Source organism: Perna viridis, chromosome 9 (genome assembly GCF_037379345.1).
Source record: "Perna viridis isolate PV_CMFRI_1.1 ecotype Kerala chromosome 9, ASM3737934v1, whole genome shotgun sequence".
Taxonomy (NCBI): domain Eukaryota; kingdom Metazoa; phylum Mollusca; class Bivalvia; order Mytilida; family Mytilidae; genus Perna; species Perna viridis.
The window spans coordinates 22,232,592-22,258,895 of NC_142453.1; the positions used below are offsets into that span (position 1 = coordinate 22,232,592).

At 33.6% G+C, this 26,304-nt stretch overlaps 1 protein-coding gene across 1 annotated transcript; it reads right to left on the minus strand.

Annotated features, from left to right (window-relative positions):
- Positions 1 to 11,065: 11,065 nt before the first annotated feature.
- LOC148607344 (uncharacterized) lies at positions 11,066 to 26,275 on the minus strand. Its single transcript, XM_088543520.1, is given in 15 exon segments — positions 11,066 to 11,450; positions 12,091 to 12,591; positions 13,303 to 14,574; positions 15,289 to 16,892; positions 17,272 to 17,455; positions 17,634 to 17,790; positions 18,027 to 18,134; positions 18,844 to 19,142; positions 19,507 to 19,623; positions 20,155 to 20,326; positions 20,328 to 20,789; positions 21,063 to 22,318; positions 22,775 to 23,972; positions 24,226 to 25,106; positions 26,158 to 26,275. Coding segments are annotated over 15 exon segments (8,487 nt in total). The 5' UTR covers positions 26,168 to 26,275; the 3' UTR covers positions 11,066 to 11,184.
- Between the last annotated feature and the right edge of the window lie 29 nt (positions 26,276 to 26,304).

The following is a 26,304-nucleotide window of genomic DNA, read 5'->3' on the forward strand; positions in this document are numbered from 1 at the left end:
TAGTTTTAGCTAATACTTAGGAACATCTTTGATAAATAAAATAACAATACAATGTGTATACAATCAAAAAGCCTAGAAGGTAAACGACAGTTTTTCTCATGCAAGTTTGAAAGTTTTAGTGTACATAAAACATATTACAATATTAAAAAAAAAAAAAAAAAAAAAAACCACACACACACACACACACACACACACACACACACACACGAAAATACGTTCAGAAATGAAAAATGCATTTGAAAAATGACTAAGCATGGCAGATCGTGCACATTTATATTCTCTTGGAACAATGGTTCACATTCCATTGGAATTTCAAAAGATTTATCATATAGATAGCTGTTTTATATCGAATGTTTAAATATAAAACATTTTGATAATTCACACTGAATTCGCTCCCGTCAAAACATCACAAAACGTCACAATAAGTATATCAATCCACACTTCCCAAAATTTAAAATTTATGTTTACCATAGCAACAAATGATAGAGAAAACATATATAAAAAAAGATAATCTATTGGTAATCGTGAATAACCAAAATACGATCACTAGTGCCAAGAACACATTAATGTTTAACTCTTGCAAGGAGCAAATTCCGCATTCTTGTTAAATCTAGGCATTCTCCGGCACTATTTTTGCGTCATTTTGGTTTTTTATGTTTTTTGTTTTGTGTGTCGCTTGAATCTTGATTCCCCCTTCACACCATACCTGCAAACGACGAAAATTTTCACATTTGTGACAAAAAATATCCCATCTTCTAAAGATAGTTATCCATTTCAGGATGTCTTCTGCTGCAAATGTGTGGATAGATTCAAATGTATGCTGGAGCTTCGAAAATCGCAATTTTAACATTTCCATCGAAAGTGATGCGGAATTATTTATAAGAAAGTCCAAATCTTTCTACAGTAAAAATCAGTCTTTTAAACCCTCAGCAATGATAAGATTCGAATACAACACGTAAACATGTTTTTCTTATCAATCCGAAACTATTTGAATTTTTAAAGAAAAAACACTTAAACGAAATAATATCCCGAAATAATAATAAAAAGATAAACCAGTTTACTTCAACATGACAGATAATACACGGATGTACACCTAGCAATCTAATACACAACCGTGTGGTATATGTGCCACGAGCAGGCTTGTAGAAATAAACTGTTCATCACGCAAACGAACGGTGCTTTTAACTATGTGTTTTACTGCTCATTTTTAGCTTCTTACTGGAATTTTCGTTGATGAATGGAATGTCCTGCTGAAGGTTAAAAAGATTTCTGTATCACCTTGGTTGAAGTTCAGCTTATTCAACGAAGAGATCGAGCTTCATTTTAATATCCCGGTACCTGCCAATATAAACGCATACATATCACTTGGAGGTACGTGAATAACATTTAAAAACACGTAAGCTGGTATGCGAAAATAGATAAAAAATATTTAACTCGATTACACGACAGATGTATGGGGTTGTGTGTAAAAGTTGTAATTATAAAAATGCTATATGGCCAAGTTGAAGTATTGAATGAACGGATTATGAAATAATTATTTTATTGTAACGTATGAGCTAAAACGTTGCTAGTTAAAAAGAAATTTTGACGATGAACAATCAGAAATATAAATGTTTCGGCTCAACATTTCATTGTGATACTCAGGTATATATATTTTGTTCAAAATGTATAGCAAGGTTATAGCAGTAATCAAAGAGTAATCAAGGGAACCAAGGTTATAGCGGTAATCAAAAGAATGTAATCCAGGGACAAAGACCAGACATGGAAAACAGGCATACACAACAAAGGAGATAAAGTAACTAAAATCATACATACAAAGTAACAAAAGTAAATGAGCAACTCGGACTCCACTAAAAACTGGGAGCATGGACCAGGTGCACCGGTTGGGTAAAATAGGTTCGAAAGGCAAAGGAATACGCTCCACAATGAAAACAAAAATGAAACTGTAAGATGGTAGTATAGCTGTTCAAGCTCTATTTATCCAAATCATCCATGTTTTAAAGTTGTTAATGTGCTATTGCAGGAATTTCGTTATTTGTTTTTCAAACTGTGAGCACAAGAATTTGAACAACATTATTAATATTTATTTTTGTTCAAAATTAGATTTCTTATCATAACGTCGTAGGTAATGGATCAAGAGAAATATGTAGTAAAACAGCTAATCCTGAAGATTTGTATCAATGAATCCATTCATTAACATTCCCGTCATAAGAAATTGGATTTTTGATAGTAACACAATGAATCCATTCATAAACATTCCCGTCATAAGAAATTGGATTTTTGATAGTAACATTCGACTTCACGCTTTTTTCATTACAAGCTCTAATCATTTTTCTACTAGAAATACAACAATTGATATAAAGACAGACATAATAGATTTCAAAAACGTCATACAACGTTTTGGTGAATTACTTGAAATATTCTTAATGAAGATCAAAGATGTTGCTAGTTTAGCAGTCATGAAAGCGTTTTTAGATCTGACAAAAGCTGTAAACAATTTGGTTGCAGAGCTCGGTGTCACAATAATTCAATGTCTGAATGTAAAAATGCTTAACAAAATCTGGTATACCTATGTTCACGACTTTAAAACCACATGGCAATTATTTTTAGGTAAGCTTGAAGTAGTAAATAATGAAATAGCCTCGAATTTAACGGATTTTGTTAGAAATGAAACTCTCATTATAAAACAAAATCTCAACAAAATCATGAAAAAGTTCAGAAATCAATTGATCTCAGTGAACGAAGGTTATGGAGGATTTGGATTCAAATTTCATGCTGACATAAAAATTTTCAAACTGGATTTTGGAAAAGGAGAAGTTGAGTTCATTTATTCCTTAGACAGAATCGAAAAGTGCAGTAGGTTTAAAAAAGCATACAACCTACTGAAAGGCGAGAAAACGGCCAAAGCATTGGTAAGAATAAGCAGCGGAAAACGATTATTTGGGTTTTTCATTAAAGTCGAAGGAGGATTTACTTTAAGCCTTGCCTTTGGTATATCGAGTCGTAACTTTGTTGCACAGTTCACTACATATGTCACTGCACTTGGATTGAGAAAATCATCAGATGTACTAATTTCAAACAACAAATTAATCATATATGTAGAAGATAACATTTGGGATATTTTCTATGCACGGCTTCAATTTTCAGCAGTGTTGGGAAAGGGTTGGTATGATTTAACATTCAATGTTAAGGTGGCTTAGGTGTCAAGAGGATTAAAAGAGGGGTAGAATGGATAAAGAATGATAATAGCTTTGGAGATAGTTTCATTGATAGTTTAAGTTTGTTGACGAGACAAGTAACTCAGGAGGCGAACGAAAGGTCGAATGCAGCAAAGGATAAATTAACAAAAGCACAACATGGAATCACAAAAGCTCAAGGAAATCTTACTGAAGCCCAAAACATAATCTGGAGTGCAAACTCTGCTTTTGACAAAGCCGTTCATTCTATGGACGAAGCTAAACAAAAAATGGAGGCAAAAGGACCATTTCGAAGAACAATGGAAAAATTGCGAAAAGCACAAAAACACTTAGACACTTTATGCAAAATACGCACATGTCACAGTGTGTGTGTGTGTACCGGGATTAAACATCATTGGTGTAAAAGAGGATGGTTCGGTGTTATCCATGTTTAAAAAAAAACAAACTGTATGTTCCGTGTTCCAAATGGTCCTTGTCACCTTGCAAATGCAGGCTGTAATATCATTCGGGGTGTTGCGTATGTTGCTTTGGAAGCGGCAAATCTATTCGTTCGGGCACCAATGCTTGCGTTGGATGTTGCAAAAGCGGCAATTAACGTTGCACAATTTGTCGTTGATAAGTCAAGAGTGGTATTATCTCAAGCTCATGGGGTACTTGAATTGCAAAAATTGGATTAGAAGCTACCAAAGGCGTGCTTGAATTAGCAAAGAAAGGTATCGAAGCAGTGAAATGCATAATTGGTGCTGCTTTACACGTTTTACCGGTGCACCTGGTCCATGCTCCCAGTTTTTAGTGGAGTCCGAGTTGCTCATTTACTTTTGTTACTTTGTATGTATGATTTTAGTTACTTTATGTTCTTTGTTGTGTATGTCTGTTTTCCATGTCTGGTCTTTGTCCCTGGATTACATTCTTTTGATTACCGCTTTAACCTTGGTTCCCTTGATTACTCTTTGATCTTATTGTAAACTATGGAATCAAACCTTTGATAGATGTTCGTAACTGTCGATTCGAAATACAACTAACTACAACAGATAAATCTTTCTTTGAGGTGCAGGCATTTAGACTTAAGTGGCTCAAGTGTGAATTTGAATTTGATTTCAGGCACCCAGTTCTTAGTTTGATGAGGATATCTAAATCAATTGTGAAAACCATACTGGAATTGGTTTAAGATGTATTAGTTAAGAGAAAAAGAAGGGATATTACATTTCAAACAATGACTACACTTCATCATATCGTACAACGTCATAAAATAGATGTATCTAGAATTAACGAAACTAACGCTTTCGAGGAATTTGCATTTGACAACACTTCTACTGTCGATGACACAGAAATCTATTTGAAGACAAAATTTAGAAATTTAGAAATAAGATTTATTATTATGCGTTTAATTGCGATACCTTCCTGAAGATACATCAATTTTTATCTGAGGCTGTCGACATATTAAACGTTATGTCAAATGAATCCATATCAGCAATGGATGACGTCGAAGATTTCACGAATACAATAGTAGGAAACACCACAACCCAAAACTTATCTCCAGAGTCAATAGGAATAAATACTGACTACGCTTTTAAGGAATTCAATATGACAAATGACGATTTAAAAAAATGCTCTACAGAATGTGTCGAATTCTCCATATGCTTCTCTTATATCACACATATCCAATATGTCTAAAGATACTTCAGAAATACTGGAATCTCAAATAAATGAAGCTCATTCAGTTTCTTTAATGAACCATTGGGTACTAGGAATGACTAATACAACAACAGACTACTTCGATGATACAGAATGCAAGGGCTTCAAAGATTGCGTAATGTTTGCCTTTTCTTCAATTTATGATCTTTTTATCGATAATTCGATCCCTGGTGTTGACATAAGTAGAAACATAACATCTGATCTGGAAAACGTATTTCTTGAACTCCTTGGAAACGATTCCTGGTCCATCCCTGAATCGCATGAAAAATCATCTTTAATAATGTATGAGTTAAATAAGCTGAATGAGACTAACAAATGGTGCGCTACAGCTCCGATCGCACTTACTGAAATTACAAATAAGACAGCTTTATTTGGGGCATCTCTAAACCTGTCATGCATCGTGTCAGGAAACCCCAACCCGAGTATAAAATGGTTCTTTAACAATACTTTGATAGAAAATGCTGGTGATTATGAGTTGACCGTCGTTGATTTAGATCACAAAAGTCAAGGATTATACAGATGCGAAGCTGAGAATTTCATTGCCAGTATAACATCAAATGATGTAGCGGTTAAAATTATTGGTAAGTTTTCGTTCTCCAACTTTGTGCAGAATCTGCAGAAAAAAATAACTAGCGTGAAAACAGTTTATGTTTAAGGAGGCTTTCATTTTGTACAAACATTTTAAATTGTATAGATTGCAGTGATACATCCACTTTTCCTTTTTTAAAAGAAGAATCCGATATTTCACACTGCGAAAAAAATACGGCAATTTCACTCTCTGACTTTCTCCTGCTAAAACTTCAAAACACGGAATAACATAACTATCAAACCAAAGTTCACAAAACTTAAAAGCTTTGTTGAAAACAAAGCAACCAATGAGGAAATCTAAATGATAAATAAGACGATCAATAGATTATCATGAATAACCAAAATATAATGACTCGTGACAAGAACGCATTAATATTTAACTCTTTCTTGGAACAGGTTCCGCACTTTCGTTAAAACTAGACGTCTTTCAGCATTCGTGATCATGTCTGTATTATTCACTCTTTCCAATTAAGTATCCTTATGGTATCATATTTCAACTGAAAACTTGTACAGAATCATGTATTTGTACCTATATAATAAGGATTTGCAAGAAACTACTATTGTGTACAATCCAAATGAAAATTTTAGGCTGATAATATGATCAGTACATGTTTCTGAACAAGAAATTAAACTGAATTCGATGCGTTTTTTCGACATGCATGAATCACCTACTGTCCGATTTTTTTTAGAAAGACTGCTACTTAGTATAACTATATTCTTGAACTGTTTAGCAGAATGTCTACCTGGAACCTACTTCAATTATGGGACATGTGAGCCGTGTCCTCAAGGTTATTTTCAATGCAAAAAGAATCGACCCAGCTGCGTGAGATGTTAAAATGGTTTCTCTACTCTGACTACAGGAGCTAATAAAATGTCAGATTGTGTTGGTATGATGATTTTGCGACGAAGTAGAAACATGTACACGGAAAGTTACTCATTTGCGCAACAAAAAAAAGTTGTAAAGATTGCAAGAACAGAAACAACAAACGCAGTAGACAAAGCCATTATTTCCTATGCAGGCAGCAGATTAATTAATGAGCTAAAAAGCCTGTATCAAAAATTTGATGATGCGTTAATTTTTATTATATGACATAGCAAAAACCAAAATGTTCTACCAAAATATTCATGCATCTATACAAAATTGAAATATTATCTCCAGTTGAAAGCAGTTGTGTTTTGGAATTAGACGTATTACAAAATCGGAATGCTGATCGTCAAACCATCAATGCATGATGTTGAATGATTATTTCATATCTAAATTGCAATTACCTCATATTTTGCAATCTGTGAATTCGATGAATTACCGCTATTCATTTAGGAAGAATGTTCTACTCCTTCATCTTAATCAATGGCATAAACATCATAATGCTCTACATTTTATATACTAGACATCAACGAATGCATTGAAAATATGGACGTTTGTGAACACCAGTGTCAGAATACCAACGGTTCGTTCAGCTGTTCATGCAACAGTGGCTTCAATTTACTTAAAGATGGTAAATCATGCCTTGGTAAGTAATGGAAAGCCTCTGTCACACTATTTTAATATTTAGTTTCAATTAATATTAGGCCAAATTTCCAGAAGTGTTTCGGACAATTTGTAATTTATTTAACCTATATTCAAATAAACATTTGGAAATATTTTTTTTCATATTGAACATGCATCAAGAAAACAAACTCTGTTCACCACAACTTGTAAAGTTTTGTGTCGAATACTCTTGATTTCAAGTTGATATTTTTATGTCTCACGTGCTTAAAATCTTGTCTATGTTACGTTGTAGCTATAGACAACAGTATAAATGACCATAAGTACCGTCGGCGGACTCCTCGTAAGAGCTACTCTTCCTAAATCGGTCAAAGGATTTTGATGAAATGTTATATGAATGTTGAGTTTCATATGTAGATGTGCATGAAAGAATAACAATTCTGTCCGTTATTCCAAATTAAAAGTTTTACATGTTAAAATTTCAACTTCTTACATCTCGAAAACTAGATCATTGACCAACAATTTTATTTGGTAGTTTTGTTCCCAAGACAAATGTCTACAAATCTATACCAAAAGTTTGGAAAGCTTGTCATTTTAAAATTGAGCATGGAACGTCCATAAGGTATTACGCTGTAAAACATTGTAAACGCAATGTGTTTTAACGTAATTTGTAAAAGTTTGATAATAAAATTATTTAAAAATAAATATAGATGGCGGGGATAAACGTCAGGCCACTGTAATATAATCATCGGTTTAAAGTAATTTTATAACACAATTGTTCCATTGAAACAAAAAAGGTAATGACAATATATTTGTTGGTAATATACGGTCACTGACAGTATATTTATACAAGGTAACATTTTGGCTCCACCCACTTTCCTACCAACAATATATAATAACTGTACATTGAGTAGAGATAAAAACGATATATACAAATTCGGTACCATTCTAAGCCTCGCTCGTACATCGTTTTTATTTCGAGCCAATACATTTTTATCGGTTAGTTAGTCCAATTAAAGCCTGAGTTTCTCTATGTGAGCAAAATTTAGAGTTCAATTTCAGAAAATATGTTTTATGTTTACAGCGCATACACAATCGACAGAAAAGACAGGTGCTGTTCAGCGTGTAAGATTCCAACACAAGTTTGGTACACAGGTTGAACCCTTTCCTGCCCCACGGGCAAAATGATGAAGCATAGGTTTTGTTTTTAGGCAATTTGAAATGATAATTTACGTTTATTTATTTGTGTGTTTGTTGCCAGGTTTAGTCAATACTATCGTTGGTTATTTTTTTTTAACTTTCGCTTAATTTAACAGACTTAATGTATTTACTATAGTAAATAACAAATAATCAAAATGAACTGGAATTGAAGTAGAAGACGCCTGATATAAGATTTGGATGATTGGATACAATTTACTAACAATTTAAAGACAAATTTGCTGCGTTCGAAATTGTTTTTATGCTGTTTTAATTTGTATGTGCCTGTCTTTTAAAAATGAACAATTCATCAGAAACAAAAAAAAAAAAAAAAAAAAAAAAAAAACCAAACATGTTGATATAAATTAAAACGAAGCCAACAATAAGAGACAAAGGACAAAAAAAAAAAAAAAAAAAAAAAAAAAAAAAAAAAAAAAAAAAAAAAAAAAACCAAACATGTTGATATCAATTAAATCGAAGCCATCATTAAGAGACTCAGAAAATAAATTGCATTATCCATCTTGTTCAGTCCAAGTAACGACAACTAATGATTGTGGAGTAACAACGACTTTGTAATTTTATTTATTTCATCTGCATATATACTTTAACATAACTTATACGTCAGAGGAATTAGATAAGTAATAGAAGAATGGATAAAGATTTAAACTTTAAAATTGATTTAGCTAATTTGTTTACCGCGTTTATGATGATTGAAGATATTTACTATGACCAAATCCATATTGGTATAAACGACCGATAACGTCAGATCCGATGAACATTAAGGGTAGAAAAATAAAAGTGTAAAGAGTAAAATAAAATAAATTAATTTGAGATAAATACTGTAATCTGATTGGTTAAAATAATTTTGCCATATATCAATGGATAAAAAATAAATATTGACACGCCCCTATTCAGTTAAATTCAGAGCTACTTTTCTCATGATTAAAGATAAAAATATGTTTTAAAATTAATTTATTACAATTGGCTATAATCAAAATTTTGTCTATTGAAAAAATAATATAAATTTTCCATGTTAATATTTTGTTTATTGCACTTTGCGCAATAAACAATATGCACATGGAAAATTTATGTTATTTTTCAATAGACAAAATTTTTATTACTGCCAATTCTTAATTGATTGTTTTACATTTAATATCTTATCGTGCAAAATTGTGATAACTATGAACATTCCACTTACTAAGAAATAAATCTATTTACGAATATTTAAACTTACATAAATCTATAACTTATCAACCGAGTTAATTCTACATACAAAATATATGACATTTTTAACTGAATGGATATATCTCGCGCAAAACACAAAATGAAACAAAAATCATGCTATCAGTTAAGTTGGTGTTTAAATGGCACAATGTAGCTAAGATTTTGGAACAGACCCCAGTACACCTATTTATGTAATTTATCTGACTTGTCTGATCCCAAATTATATCAGATTTTATTTATCATATTAATTATTTTTTTAAGTATTACAAATTTTAAAATACATGAAACATTGAGGCTTTGTTCATTGTATTGCACATGGTAGAACCTCTCAGGGATTGATTCGGCTTCCTATTTCGACAGTGTTTGTTTTGAGTAGTTCTTGTATACAGTTTATTAAGTCTAGGATTATGATTTTCTTTCATATGTGAATCTAATGCTGCTGATGAGGGGTTACTCCTTGAAATACATGTACATTATATCGAAATTAACAATATGTATATTTGATACTTTTTGTATTTAGTTTGACTCTCAGACCTTATCCCTCATTTAGAATTGTTTAGTGTCCACGTGTGTTTTTCTAATATTTGCATCAGATAAATGATTTTTTTTAATATTTGCCTGACCTTTCATTAACATTCTACTTGTTTGATATACTGCCCTGATGCCCATGCACACATGACTGCATTAACATTCTACTTGTTTGATATAATGCCCTGATGCACATGCACACATGACTGCATTAACATTCTACTTGTTTAATGTACTGCCCTGATGCACATGCACACATGGCTGCTTTAACATTCTACTTGTTTGATATACTGCCCTGATGCCCATGCACACATGACTGCATTAACATTCTACTTGTTTGATATACTGTTTGAAAAAAACTTATGAGCAAATCCAGTGATGCAGAGATCACATAACTTTTTTTAATACAGAAATCATCCAGTAGTTTATATTGTAAGATCCGTGGGGTTTTGACAAGCAGGTTTCTGATTTTTCACATATTGCCTGATTCTTAAAAAAACTTACCAAAATGCGGATGTGGAAGTAAAAACCATTTTCTTTTGTTTTTGTATATTATCCTTTTTTCTTTTGCAATTTCCGACATAATCATCTATATTTGAAAACTAATTCTCCTTTCCAAAACAAAAACAACAACAAAAAACAACAAAAAAAACAACAAAAAAACAAAAAACAAAACAAAAAAACCCATAACAAAACAAAACAAAACAAAAACAACAACCCCCCTCCCACCAAAAAAAAAAGCAAAACAAAATAAGGTAACAGAACGACGACAATTCTTTAAAATATTAGCCAAATAGTAATAGAATGACACAAAAACAGATTAAAATTCAACATCTCTTGACTGTGAACAGGTGCATAAATGCGCAGTGTGGTTTAACTACTTTCATAAGGCCTGTATCATCCCGACTTCATTTAAGTTAAAATGTACTTGCACAATAAATTGGACGGATAACAATACCTTTATCACACATTACAATTTAGTTTTGCACGATTAAAATCATCATTTCACCATTAGAACCAACAACTATTAGGATTGCAGCAATTAACTATTTGATATGAGACAATATTATGTAAAATTGGACGAATAGTGCTTATTGTTGCATGATTTTAATCATCATTTCACCATAAAATTGAGAAAAAAACTCTTAACTAGTTCTGAATACATTTTATAAGCAAAATGGCTACTAAAGTGATAAACAGTAAAATATTTATAATGCATACATTGAACGGATAGCAATATCTCTAGCCACAATACAGATCATCACTTCGCTATATAATTACAAATTGTCTGAAGGTCAATGACCTTCTCGAAGATGTATGACCTATCAAAACAATGTAAACTTCGTTAACATTTTCCGGTAAAAGAAACTCTAACGACGGTTTTAGTACTGAAGTCGGCCTGAGGACGTCGGTACTCTCTTTTGTCGATCCGATTGAAACTTCAAATGTTGTTATGACTGGGTTCATTCTGAAAACCATATCCCATGTTATCTTGTAATATTCTGTTCTTAAATGCTTAATAGCAATTGGGGAACCTGAAGGAAAAACGACTTTTATTAGAGAAAAGCAACTTAAGGAGGTAGACCTGGAATATGGGGCATAAATCGTGAAATCAGTGATACGGTTGTATCATATTCAATTTAACCTAAGCTTTCAAGCTTTCATTTGAAATCAATCTAAGTTACTTTGATGCTTACATGAGATTAATATAAAAAGCCCGACTACAAACGTTTCAATGATTACAATTGTTGTATCCCTTACCTTAGGTCTACCTCCTTAAGCAATAATTTTAGTCTGAAAGACCGAGCGAAATAAAAGAAGATAACAACAATGTTATCAGTTCTCTGTAAAACATGTTGACGTTTTTCTGCTTTTTATCGGCATAAGCAAATGCAAAAGAAATTAAAATATTAATTGATAGTATGCTATTCATTATCAACTCTGCATCACCACTGAAATGCATTCATGAGTTAAAGAATAAAACTGAAATACATGTTATATCTCAGAATAAGCGTTACTTTTCGTAACACTTGTGAGTTTCAGTTTGTCTTTACCTACGTAAAAAGTGTTCTGGTAATAGGCTATTGATCGCATGGTTTTGTTTTTCGTTGTCTGTAAATTGTTTGTATGTATAAGACAAACGCATTAAAAAGGAACGATTTATTCAAAGTGTACCTGTTAAAATTGGTTTTCTGCAGTCTAATTCTATAGTGCTATTAATGGTCTCACTAATTAATCCTCCCTCATTTTCGGCTTGTACGGTGAATGTGTATTTCCTTTCTTTTGTTGCATCAAGATTGCTTACTGTTATAGAGTTCTTTTTACCAACTTTAGTCTTATCAAGTAGCTGTTTTTTGTCCGAATGTAATTCAGAAATGTAAGTTTTAAGTCCCGACGAATCTTTGAAATTGTCCCAGCTAAAAGTAAAGTTCTGACTGCTATCGTTATTACAGCCCGGTGATGTGACGTGCAACTGCGAATCAGCACAAACTGGCGGCATATATGACATAACTAAAGGCACTAAACTTGCATACTCAGTCAGTTGTACACTATTAACACAACGGATATTAACGTAAACGCTACTTCCATGAGCAAGTTGTAATGGTGGAGATATTAATTCATTAAGGTTTGGTGTCTCGATGAACTTAAGTAAATCACAAGATTTTGTTGAAGTACCTGTAAAATAAACATGTAAGAAAACGTGTGTCTTTCACCCAGAATGACATGTTTTAGAATAATACGCCATGACATTAATGGTTCAAATGCCTTCCAAATAACATACAGACCTCAATTTTCTTAAGGAATTTAAGTATCAGTCTTTGTAAGAATCGTGCAAATTCTGTAATATATGGTACATCCGAAAAAGACAACAAATTTATATTTTTGTTATTAAGTTGCTTTGTGGGTCTATAATCTGAAATTTATTATCATTTATTCCAATCTGTCTGCTCTAAGGAGATAATTCACAACGATAATTCAGTAGTTGCTTTTGTGTTTCAGTGTCACTTATAGAGTTACTTCCCTTAGTTTTGAATCCTATGGTACATTTTTTATCTAATATCTAATAACTAATATCTCCTGTAAACACGTTATTATTTTTTCCTGTAAAATTTTACAACAAAATGTCAACAATAAAAATATGTAGGCTTTCCAACCACAAATCATATTTTGCATGGTTCTTACCTGGAGTGCAACTTAAATAATTTGTTAAAGATTTTTAAACAGAATTGAATATAACATACTTCAGTATTCGGCTACAGCATGTGAAGCATATATTAAGTTAAGTTAAATCACAATTCAACATTTTTATTATCACCGAGAATCTAAAAGCCATGCATAAAGCAATTGCTACAAAAACTTTAATTATTTCATCATCGATAACCTTACCAATGCAATATTCACAGGTTTTAACTGTACTTTCCTCATCAGACACCATCCAATTTGCTGTGATTACGACTGTCATATCATCGGTGTTATTGCTGTAAATTGCCCCAACTGCACCTTCAGTAATCATTGGAGGTGTCATGTCAAATGCCAAAGGCTTTGATGTAAAAAGAGCAGACATACCTGCATGGTTCTCGACTAGAGCAGACACAAAAAGTGTCATGCCGTGGGTAAAATTTGTCTTAATGACATCATGCCGATGTAATGGCAAAGGTCGCATATCTAAAATTTCTAATCCATGCGGTATACTTCCGACGCCTACGGACACTTTCCCGATCCCGCTTTCAGTATCAACTGTTTGAACACACACTGATATTTCATCTTGAGATATTTGTCGAGCTATTACGGCTTCAGTGTTCAATTTGGTTATTTTTAAGCCAGAACATTTTGATATGTTCGTGTAAACAGTTGCATTTTTTCTAACGCCATTAAGCTCTATAGTAACGTTTACGTTTTGAACGTCTGTTTGTTCCACCAAGTAAATATATTCTGACAGTACTGATTTATCCGCGTTTTTTAGAAATGGTAATGACATAGTCATATCTCCAATGGATAAATGCGCCATGAAATCTAGTTCGGTTATGTCCACTTTGACAACAATTTGAAACAAATCATTGGGTTTACTTGCCACTGATTCAGAAATAATCAATGACTTTTGTGTAATATTGTGAATTAATGTATCTTTAATAACGCTAAACTTATGGTATTCAAAAGACTCTGGATGAGTACCGTCTATATATAACGCATCTGAAGTGACGATTCGACTTTCGTGTCCAGCTGCATCAATTGCCTTTATATGAGCAGTTATGACGTCACCATGTCCAGGTTGACCGGGATAAGGAAAATAAATATTATCCCCAGCATTCATGAATGCTAAAGAGTCGCTACTGTTCTTTAATATGTTGTTTACTTCAAATGCTATTAAGTAATGGCTTATGAAGGAATGCTTGTCATCAAAGCCATGCCATGAGAAAAAAATTGGTTCGTCAGTCGACTGATGAATCTTATTGTTGTGGTGTTTTGTGTTGAATAAAACGCCCTCTGTTGGTGGTTTGTTATCAAGGAGAAAGCCGTTGGAACTAAGCTCTGTCTTTAGACCAATGGTGTTGACTGCTACTACGTTGGTGTAATATTTTGTTCCTGGTTTGATATCTATACCTGTCCAAGATATTTGCGTTTTCGTTCCAACTTTAGACATCGATACAATATCATCAACTAAAAATTAAAAAAATAAAAAAATCTTACATGACGTAGAAACACAATATTTACAACAAAAATAGAAACAGAAACAAACCATAAAAAAATTAGAAACCAAACCAAACATGAGCGGTTATATCATAAATTACGACAAAAGAATTGGAAATGATATGTTCTTCCGTTTTCGCCGTTTTTTTATGACGGACAGCCCATGACAGGTAGGTGCACGCTATCGTATCTGTCATGGGCGAAATTGTTCATCGCAAAGCGCAAAGTAATAGTTGTTCAGTAAAGTTCATAAGGTTGATGAATAAATTAAACAAAATTGTTGTGTGCAGATTTTTATAGTTGTCTAACATTATATGTAAATACATTAAAATAACAAAAAAGATAAAGAATTAATAAGTATCTCAGGTAATTTTCAGGGTGATTACTAATATTTCTTCTTCACAAGAGCTTTTAATCATCTTCTTTGAATCAGTGTCCAGTAATTCGACACGTATTTTATGCAAATTATGCATTGACCTCTAGTGTAATTCCACTGCATTTGCCGTAGAACGGAAGAAATACATGTACGTTCATACATCTTCTGAAAATCTAGGACTTTTAAGAACCTATTAATCTTTGTTACAAAGATGTCCGTGTTTAATTTTGCGGATCACCATGCATAATTTTATGTTTACATGTACGTATCAAATAAGGATTTTACTATCTAAATTATTTGTTGCAAACCTCCTTTTGACGTTCCTAGCGAAACGATAAATTCCAGAATGCCACTTTCATCGTCAGAAAATACACCATTCCAACAACCATACATATTACCGGGAGAGGATATGTAATCAACATCTTTTCCGCATGGTTCAGAAGAATCGGTAATAGAATGTCGTTTATGGATAAAAGGTGGCGTGTGATCCACAATAATTGGCAAGGATGTTGCTATAAAAAACTTTTCCTGAGATATCCATGTTCGGACATACGCTATGTAGTACGAACCGTGACTCAGTTCTCCATCTTGAAGACAATAAAAAGCATGTTGTCTTTTACCGACATCGTGCCAAGGGTCTTCGATACTCATATTGTATATGCCTTCCCCGACACCGGAGTCATTTCTTCCAAAACTGTATTCGAACCTCTGGAAAGAAAATGATTTGTTTTGGTATATCCAACTGCTGTATAGGCATAACGATGAACCTGTGGCTTTCTTCCATCTATCATCTGATCGTAATGAGATATTTAAATGTAGTTGCTGCAACATGTCTTGTTTTGACGAAATTACGTTACAGTCATCCTTTTCTTTAGAGACACATTTCTTTCCAACAACGCCACATGTGCAATGACATAACGTGCAACCGACATTGCAAAATTCCATATTGCAAGAGTGTTTTTGTATGATGAGCTCCCCTTTAGATTTATCGTATGCTAAAGGAACAACATCTACAGTCACCTTTGACTCTGGTGATGCCAGACCAGCATCATTCACTGCCCAGATTGTTAGTACTATTTTTTCCGGTAGATCCCCTTTATTCGTTGGTATTTCTGTGTTATCAGTGTCATTTATCTGCTTTGGTATAACCAGAAAATCTTCTACAATATCTGCATTGCTATACGTAGTTCCGATGGAAATATGATAGAAACGAATGCCAGACTGAGCATCGGAAAACCCATACCAAGAAAGATAAAGGGTGATACTTCCATTGATGCGTTTGTATTTTAACGGAAATTTAAAACCTCCCATTTGTGGGGGTGACCAATCGACTATGAATTTGTCACTGTAAGACGTGGTACATAAATCGGCAGCATTACAGGCGGTAACCTTTACCGTGTAAACGTCACCTAGTCGTAATGAATCGTTTCTTGAGAGACAAATCGTGTACTCATTAGCACCTGATATAATGACATCATCGACTGGAACATGTGAATCTAGATTACTGAAAATTGAGATTAAGGTTCTTACAATCGGACTTTCCTTGTCCTCGAACTTCCACATGATTTTTAAATATGATGGATCGGAAATTAATGTCTTGTTTCTGTAAGTTTCCATATGCAAGTTATAAATAAAAGGCTTCGTCAGCATATTTGGAGGTGTTTCGTCAATGATAAAACCGTCTGAACTTGTTTTTGCACATAAACCTACTTTATTACACGCAGTGACGGTGACGAAATGGCCAACTCCGACCGCCATATTTAGATTTGATTTCATTAAAGATGACGCCAGTTGTACGTTTTCATATTTCATCACGTCACATGACAATTTTGATGTTCCAATACAAACGTCAAAGTGATCAAGGTCAGAATGCGGATCTTGAAATCCGATCCAGGTCGCATGGACACTTTTCCTATAAATAAAAGAACCATTGCCATATCATCAGATAAATTTCATTGTATCACTGATGATATCCGACTATACTTAATAATTTACTTGTGTCTAAAATCTTTTTAATTGGAATAGCATGTGTTCTTTGTAATTCACAATGGCGTTTTTCAAAGCAATTTATTATTTTTCATTGGTATGTTGTAATTGGATTTATAATTATAATAATTGTATGTTTAGGACAAGTTGTAGTATGAACGAATTGCAAGAAAATAACTCAACATACTTTTAAAGTGAAATTGACGCAATTTTAGAACACGATCTAGAGCTGCTTTCAAAGGAATTATGTAGTTATCAATAGCAAGTCCCACCCAATAGCAATGGACCCGCTCTATAAAACTAACCTGTCCGATTGGTATCTTGAATGCTTTCCTGGATCTCCCACAACAACTAGGCCAGGTATTGGTGGTGACGTATCTATGACGACACCGTTTGATGTCGCTGAAGTGCAAAGACGTGCACCGTTACAAGCAATCACTGTTGTATAATATCTGACTCCATGAACAAAGAATCGATTCCATGTGATTGCTAAAAAGAGAAATATGAAAAAGAATTCATTAAGCAAAACTATGAATAACCTCATTTGATACCGTACTCTGTTAAAATTAACAAACAAAAATCCCACTATACTTCATTTCTATTATAATTATCATTAAATTAATTTTTATACACTACATAATTTGAATCAAGAATAAGAAGTACTTGCACGTTTTCAATCCAATATTAGTGAATGGTACTACATCATCTTTGCTAAGTGATGTTCCCAAACCCGCTTTGTAAAAGGTCAGCTTAGAATGAGGATCGTTGAATCCGTACCAATTTACTCTTATGAACGTTGATTTGATGTGATTCGTATTATCCTTCTACAACAAAACAACAAAGTCCTAATCAACCGTAGTAACTGTTTCTGTGGCATTATCATTTTTAGCAACTTAAATTCAAGTCTGGTGACATTTAACATTTTATGAGAAATATGCATGCACAAACTCAACATTTTAGCTAAAATTCCAACGATAGGTAAATTTTAAGCTACATGTAATGAGTATCGTCAATGTGATATAGATTGCTAATCATTCATTTTTTATAACTGTGATCATACCTCATTTACTGGACTTGTTTCTATAACATGCCCCACTGGAGGAGGTGAGCTGTCTACAACAAAGGGCAAAGACACAGTGTAAGACCTTAATCCAGCTCCGTTTGTAGCCTGTATTAACAATGTTAAAAAAACAAATTAACTTTGATGGGACAATTCAAAAAGCTGTTCTGTTAACAATTAAAGCAACTTTAACACATCAAAAAGTCTAATACTGTTATATAGTATGAGTCACCATCTACATCCTTGCCTTGAGAATGTAAAATGCATAGACATGCATTAACTACCGTAAAAAAAACATTGCTAAAATCAAATAAAATTTAAAAAGAGTAAATTGAAGGAGTACATTTACAACAGTGTCCGTGTAATTGGATTGAAGAACCACATTGTGTAATGACCTATCGATATCGGGATATTTGAGCGACAAGCGCATAATTATTTGGACGATGATGAAATTTTTACACAAATACGCTAGTGCGAGTTGTTTTTAGAGGTAAAACCTAGTACTGCAATGATTTCTTTGAAAATCAGCTACCATTTGTAATGCAAATTCAAAATTTCTTTAAGTAAAACTATCAACACAGTTTTTAATGGTTACAATTATAAGATTTAAAAAAAAAAAAAACACCGATGAATACAATTAAACTATTATGGACATGGCAGATGCATATGAATTTAAAACCCGTTGACAATGATTCTATGCAACTAATGAAAATAAGTGATTCATGTATGTTTTACGGTTGTGCATGGATATGCTTAGTGAAATTAATTCACCGCAATATTGACTCGTTTTTTTTTATAGAAGATTAATCAATCTCACTGTGACAATTGCATAATAGGTATGTCCATCTTGGGTAATGCCATCGCCATTAATCTCGGCACTATCAACAACTTCTTGAAACGGTATGACATCAGGTGAGTTGTTGTGTGACCCTATTCCTACTTCTATTTTGCGTATTCCACTCTCATCGTCCTCGATACCAGACCAGCGGAGATATATGGAATGAGCAGCAACATATCGATGACCTTCAACTTCTATTGCACCAGAAGTTGGAGGTGAAGAATCATATATCACGTGGTTAGAATATGCATCGACAGTGTGGTTAACATGATTGAATGCTACAACAGATAATTATTTTATTGAGAAATCATATTATGCAGTTTTTCAAAAAGGTATTTCAGGTTTATTTTTCATTTATACATTGTGAAATCTATGTTCATTGCATTTCCGATAACATATAAGCTAGAAGAGTTTAATTAACACCTAAATATCTATAACTTAATCTAAGAAATGATAATAAAGTAAGAATTAGAAAATAAACCTGAGAGGCGGTATAATTCTTACAACATTTTAATCTGTAAAAAAATGGTAGGAGTAAATATTTTCATCTGTATTTTACATTTATTTAATTCTCAATATCAGAATTGATCGTAAATAGATTTTTGTCGCTAGCACTTAAGAATGTGTATACACTACCATTACCTCTTACAGTAGCATAATACGCATGCCCAGGTTTCAGATCAAGTCCAACAACAGTAGCTGACTCTGAGAGACCAGCTGATGTAAATGGCAATACATCATCAGCTCCTTTATTTGTTCCTGGCATGTAAATATGTTAAAGGGTTAATATTAACAATGATATTTATTCTGATAAGTTTAAGCATTAGCAATTAGTTCTGTATTTAAAAACCAAGGATACCTTTACGTTGATGTTTTGTTTTAGAATTCTCTAAAATTGTATATGCACTAATGGAATTCAAACCTGCAATATTTAGGTTGATGTATATGTTAAGTCAAACTTAACATGTTTTATATAAACTGTTTAAGGAGGTAAAACTAGGATAAGGGACAGTGATAGGTTGGTATCATATTCAATTTCACCAAAGCCTATCAAGCTTTCATCTGAAATAGAACGAAAAGAATCCATGTTGCTTTGATGCTTATATGAGATTGTTGTCAAATACTGAATACAAACATTCCAATGATTTGTAAGAGTTGTGTCCCTTAACCTAGGTCTACCTCCTTAAAAACGCTATTATTGTATAATTCAATTACAAAGATATGTAGAAGTATGTAAAATATTAGATCTTTAATTGTAAAGGTTGTATTTTAAAATCAAAACTCTCTTACCGATAGCATATTTGTATTCTGAAATATCTGAAATATAACCAAGCTTTAATGCGTCCTTATTTCCCCTGAAACCTGTCCATGTAACAGTTAGCTGTGTTCCGTCAGTGACATAATTATTATTTGCATCAATAAAAACTCTTCCTGCTCTTGGAGGACCTCCATTAATAAGAAAACATTGCACATATAAACAGGAGCAAAGTGTTTTTGAAGAACGGGTTTTTGACGTCTAAAAAGCCACCTGTTGTATTTGTTGAGAAAAGACAAGAAACATCTAGAGAGCACAATGTAATAGGGATTTCGCGTTTGGAAGTAAGATACCATGTAATTTGTGTTCGTGGTCTACCAATGACGAAGCCGCCAATCCTCACATTTGAATCGGCGAAATCCATTTCTAATTTATGAAGCATCTTAAGCTTTGATCCAATGTTAGAAGCATGCTGATATTTCATAAGATCTCGGGAAACCGGATTATTGAGGTCCAAATCATACAGAACGTCCTTACTAAACGTATTAGGGTCACTGATAAAGTCAATTGGAGAGCAAATGTGAGGTTTCCTACCATAAGAACAGAATGCTTCAACACAAATGGAGCTGTGCTTGTAAGGTAACAGTTGTGTAGCAAGAGAAACGGCATCCTGGAAAAATAGTTGCAGAATAGAATAATTATTAATTCATAAATAAACTTCTAAATTCCGTTAAAACATGATTTAAATTTATAGTTAATGATAACCTAAAACTATATAATCAGTTGGAAAGATTTCAATTTTCTTGAAAGTAAAAGATAAGAATATTATTCAAGATCAAAATACCTCTATCAATTGACCATTTGATGATTTATCTACAGTATATTTCCAGTGTGAGACCGTTTTGTGTCCTTCGAGGTCAGCAAAAAGTGCCCACCTCTACGCCTTTGATAATTCATTACCACTGCACATGTATTTTTCAATAGTTACAGCAACATTGAGATAAATCCCGTTTACTGTTGCCTTAGCCGTGGAATGTAATGAAGGGATACGAGTAGGCACAATTGAAAATTCTTCAGAGGATACAATCGGGAGACAAACTTGTCCAAAACAAGGCCGTACAAGCGCTTTATATAAACCCGTTGAAAATTTCCCTGTAAAATTATACGACGTCGCGTGTCCTGCATTCGAAAATATCAGGCTATTTTTGCATTTTCCTTCGTGCACTTTACAAACAGCAACTTCAAAGTGTGTAACGAGTTTGGAATATTCCTCATTTAAAATCCAATGTATTGGTATACAGCTTTGAGACATTTGAGTTCTTTTGAAGGGGTTGCATTGGAATAAAGATGCATTTGTATAGTTCTCATGTCCATTGTCATACAACGTGAAATTAGTTTTATCAGTGCGTCTTAGAGCCATAAACGTAATAACGTAATAATTATAATACCAACGGGTTGCAAGAATAAGGATGTTCTTGCTTTGTAAAGAAATGTTGGCGGACGAAAAAACAGAGTATACAGTGCCAGCGACTAATGGTAGTTTTGAATTTACTGCAATATTTGAATTCTCATGAAGATTTTCAAGCGATCCAGTTTTCAAACATTCTTTACCATAAAACACCGTCACCAGTGACAAAACCTTTGATTTCTTTAATGGGAAGAATCCATCTGAGGAAGCATAAGTTGTTCCTCCTGAGCATGAAGCTTTAATTGTAACAAAATATTGCTGATCGCCGTCGGTGAAAGAATAGTTCTCACATACATAATTATTCGTTCTCTTGAAAGGTATATCATGAAAAGAAACGGTATCATCATTTCCAGGTGATGTCCCTAGACCTAGCTGAAGTTGAATTGTCTCATGGTGATTAAAGCCAATCCATGAAATACAATACTCATTTAAATCGAAGGTAATGTCGATATCATGGAAAGGTGGTATGCTATTACGCAGTACATCCTTAACTATACCAACTCTGGGTGGAAACAAAGATGGAATACGAAACGGTTTCGTTGTAACATTACAGAAATGCCCTGCATAGTTGTAGAATTTGAGTTGGGCGTAGAATTCATACCCATCCATCATATCGTATTTTTGTAGCCTTTGCACTGGGTACTGTATACATTGGACGTCTGAACCACATTTACCACCTTGGTTGTCTATACTCCATTCCAGAAAAGGTGTGATAAATCTGTTACCAAAACCTGTGTAGAATACATGTTAAAAATTAAAAGGGAAACACGTTAGAATTTTTTAAAACAACATACGGAATTTATATTAATATGCCTTCATGCGAGGTTTAAATTTTCGTTATATCTGCAAGATGTCGGGAATCGCGAGAATCAAAGCTCGCCAAATTTACGTCTAGATACTTTATATATATTTTCCATTCCATTAAATCGGAAAAATAAAGACCATGAAATTTATAGAGCAAATTTCGAAATTTAGCATCCGCTTAAAATTCCCTTTATACAGTATCTGCTTTTTTTGCGACATTTTTCACACCATTTCGCAATTTTTGTGACGAGACATGCGCTTTATAAACGTTGATGCCGTGCACATATTTTTTCATGGACTACAATACAGTGAAGCGAAAAACAACCGCAAACTAACGACATGAAGATGGCAGAATTGTGAAAAAAAATCGTACGTGTACTTACCGAAACTAAACATAACTATCCCTATTTCGTCAGCTTGTTCCGTATCAAAAACCTCTTTTGTCATCCATTTCAACACCACATTCTTTCCTTTCACGACGGGTTGTATAGTTGTTAAGCACACTGGAGGAGTTTCGTCGGCAAGTATTGGTCCCAACCAAACTTTACTCTCTAGCCCAGCTCTATTGACTACACGTATGAATATGTAGAAAATATTTTCTCCAATAAGCCCCGGATGATGTTGAATGTACCTTGTTGGATGATGCACCTCAACATAACCCTGAATGTCTGGGCTCTCAATACTTCTCGGATCGTTACCGAACCCAACGTAAGTACCAGTTATCTGACTTCGGTCTTCAGATATATCCCACCTCACGTCTAACACATCATTTGGTACGTAGATCACGTGACCGTTGTAAAGAGGCATATTTTGGCAAATAAACTCTGAGATATTTAATCCATTGATGTATGCTTTTGATTCTGGTATGAATTTCGCAATGATGTCATCGGATTTGTTCTTACATTTTGATAAACAAGCAGAAACGTCCATGGCAACTTTAACTACATTTTCTTTAATAAGCCATGCCTTACCATCAAGACAAGCAACAGATTCCTTTATTTTCGAATGTTTAAGAGAAATATTCGATATGTTTGGAAGCGACTTGTCAAATATTACCCCGTCTGAACATACAACCTTTGAAGGACTCAATGCATGATTATACGCGATGACAGATACAAAGTAACGTCCCTCTCTATTTGGAAATCGTAGTTTCGTGGAAGTTTGGACTATTTCCTGAACGAAAGTATCATTTGTGAAACCCGATATCCATTGCTCCAGATCACTGAGGCATTTTCCACTTAAAGCTACTTTATATATTTTTATTCCACTTTCATGGTCGACGAAATCGTGCCAGTGGACTGTAATCTCATCATCGCTAGTATAGTCAATGTCTTGAAAGCCACTAGGACCTTCCAGAACCACCTCACCTTCTGGTGGAGAATCATCAACAAGAATGTCGATATGGTCAAATGAACGGAGATAAGCGTTGTTCATGGCTTCAAGGGTGAAGAAATATCTTCTATTATGCAGTCCAATGTGTTTATGTTCGCTTTTCAGTTTCTTTAAGTTTGCACTGAACAACATGCTGCTACAATTACCAATCATGGGACAGTAGAATGATGAGGAATTATCAGGATTACCCTACGAAAACCAAAAAAGAAAATATATAAAATACTGATGATAAATACCCGTAATTAATAATCAACTATAACGAAATTGATTTTAAAACATTTTAAAAGTAAAGACTAATATAATAAGTCATAAAAATTACGAATACCAAAGAACATTGAGTTTTCAGCACTAGTAAAGACTTCAATAGTCCCTTTTCTACAAAGAAAAACAAAACTATATTATATAATAGATATCATATAACTGAAATGTGAATCTTACTTACAACAGACTTGACTCCGATGGCTTTCTCTATAAGAACAGTATTGTTTTCATAAGTACCAAATGTCCATTTCATCTCACGAACGCCACTGTGAACATCGAATGCTTTAAACTCTATTGCCATATCTGATAAGTCTATAGTATGATGTACAAAAAGTTGTTTGTATCCGTTCCGTGTCAACCAAATGTCAGATATTTCCGGAACAGAACGGTCAATGTACACGGAAACACTGTCATTTAGAGTGTGGTTCATTATGTCTTTGGCTTGTAATTGAAATATAAACTCGTCCCCATCACTCATAGTTGGGTACGTACAGAGAGCTTCCGATGTAAAGTTTTCTACGCGACCGGAAGTTACGTATATGTGATTTTTAAGTATTGCATAGTAGAATCCATTTAAGCCATTTACATTTACGGTACCATTAATTGGCAGAATACCAGAAATTTGATCATACAGACCAATTACATCACTATATGTGTCCGATTTGATTGGACGGAAGAGATTGTTTTTCTTGTAGTAATTATTAAAATATCTTTGAGACCAAGAATAACACAGTTTCTCGTGATTAGTTTGCCATTGGTAATTACTTGCATTTGAAGCCGTTTCAACACGCAAATGATGTTGATCATTGACCTCAATAGCCGAAGTATTGTCGTACAAAACAAATCTACGGGCATGGTGGACATTGTTAGCAGAGTCCGTTACTTCAAGTATCATTATATACAGCATAGGATTTTTCGAAGGTAATTCTATTTCAATATTACTCCCGATGGACTCAATACTTATGTTTTCCTTTCCTTTTGATGACTGATCCCTCATAAGAGTTTCAGGACTCGAGGCTATCACTTCATAAACTTCTATAGCATAACTTTTAATACCAGATGCTAAAAAAGATGAATTAGCGATAATAGGAGGAAGAGGATCTATCCATCCATCAATTTTGACATGTACTTTCCTGGAGTTGGTAACCCGTGTGGATAATTTAAGGGGCTCGTGTTTACAGCTTCCTTTCTCGGAACAATGTATTGGCATTGCTCTGTCATATATATATAGCATAATGTTTTGTTTGTTGCTTCTGTTTTATCATACGGAATTTTAGTTTCAATATTGTTTACAATTTCTGAAGTTAAAAATCCCCCTCCTTTCATACTAAAAGTAACGCAAAGTCTGAAAAAAAAATGAATGCACATGTTTTAAATATTCAGAATTTCCAACAGTTGCCAAATCTGTTCTACTCCGTGGCTGTGAGTGCTGGCTTCTAAAGAAAGATTTTGAAATTTAAACCAACTTAATTATCAAAGATTTAAAAGGTAATTTGCAGACATTTGCAAAATAAATACAAAAAAATAAGTGTGATAGATTTTACTTTCCAACAGTAAACATCTTTCTTGGTGACACCACACTAACATTCCCTAGTCTACTGAGTATCATTTCACAGTTTATCTGTTATTTTTGTGCCTGTAATTTTTTCAAAGACATCCTTGTCGATTGAGGAAACCGCCTTGTAAGCTGCCATTATGAGGGTATTTAAAGCCTCTATTATCACCACTAAAGATGCATTAGGATCGCCATCACAGTTTAATCAATCAATATGATGTTTCTATCTAACAGATGAGATACTCTATTAGATTGCCAACTCATTAAACTTGAAACATACAGGATTTTATCTACTTTCAAAATAAGAGGTGCGGATCGTGGAACATAACATGCGTACCCTTACAGAGTTTGTGGTGTTTTCATGTTTATTTGTTTGCTCTCTTCTTTTCAATTGTTTAGTTTATTCCCGTTTATGCCATATACTTAGATTTTGATGTTTCAACAACAATCGATTATGGTTCCGAAAAGGTCAACAAGTAGAAAGGCATGTTAAGTACTTCCTCGCCGGTTATATATACTCAGACTGAACAATTAATGTGTTGATATTGTATTACATACCTTTCTCCATTTACAAGTCTTGCATTTGCAGAAACTTTCGTATTTCCGGTATAATCTCGGTTTATACTCAATGGATATTTGTCGCCCATTAACTTCTTTTGTAATAAGAGTACCTTAGACCCTGAAAAATCAAATATTTATATCGGA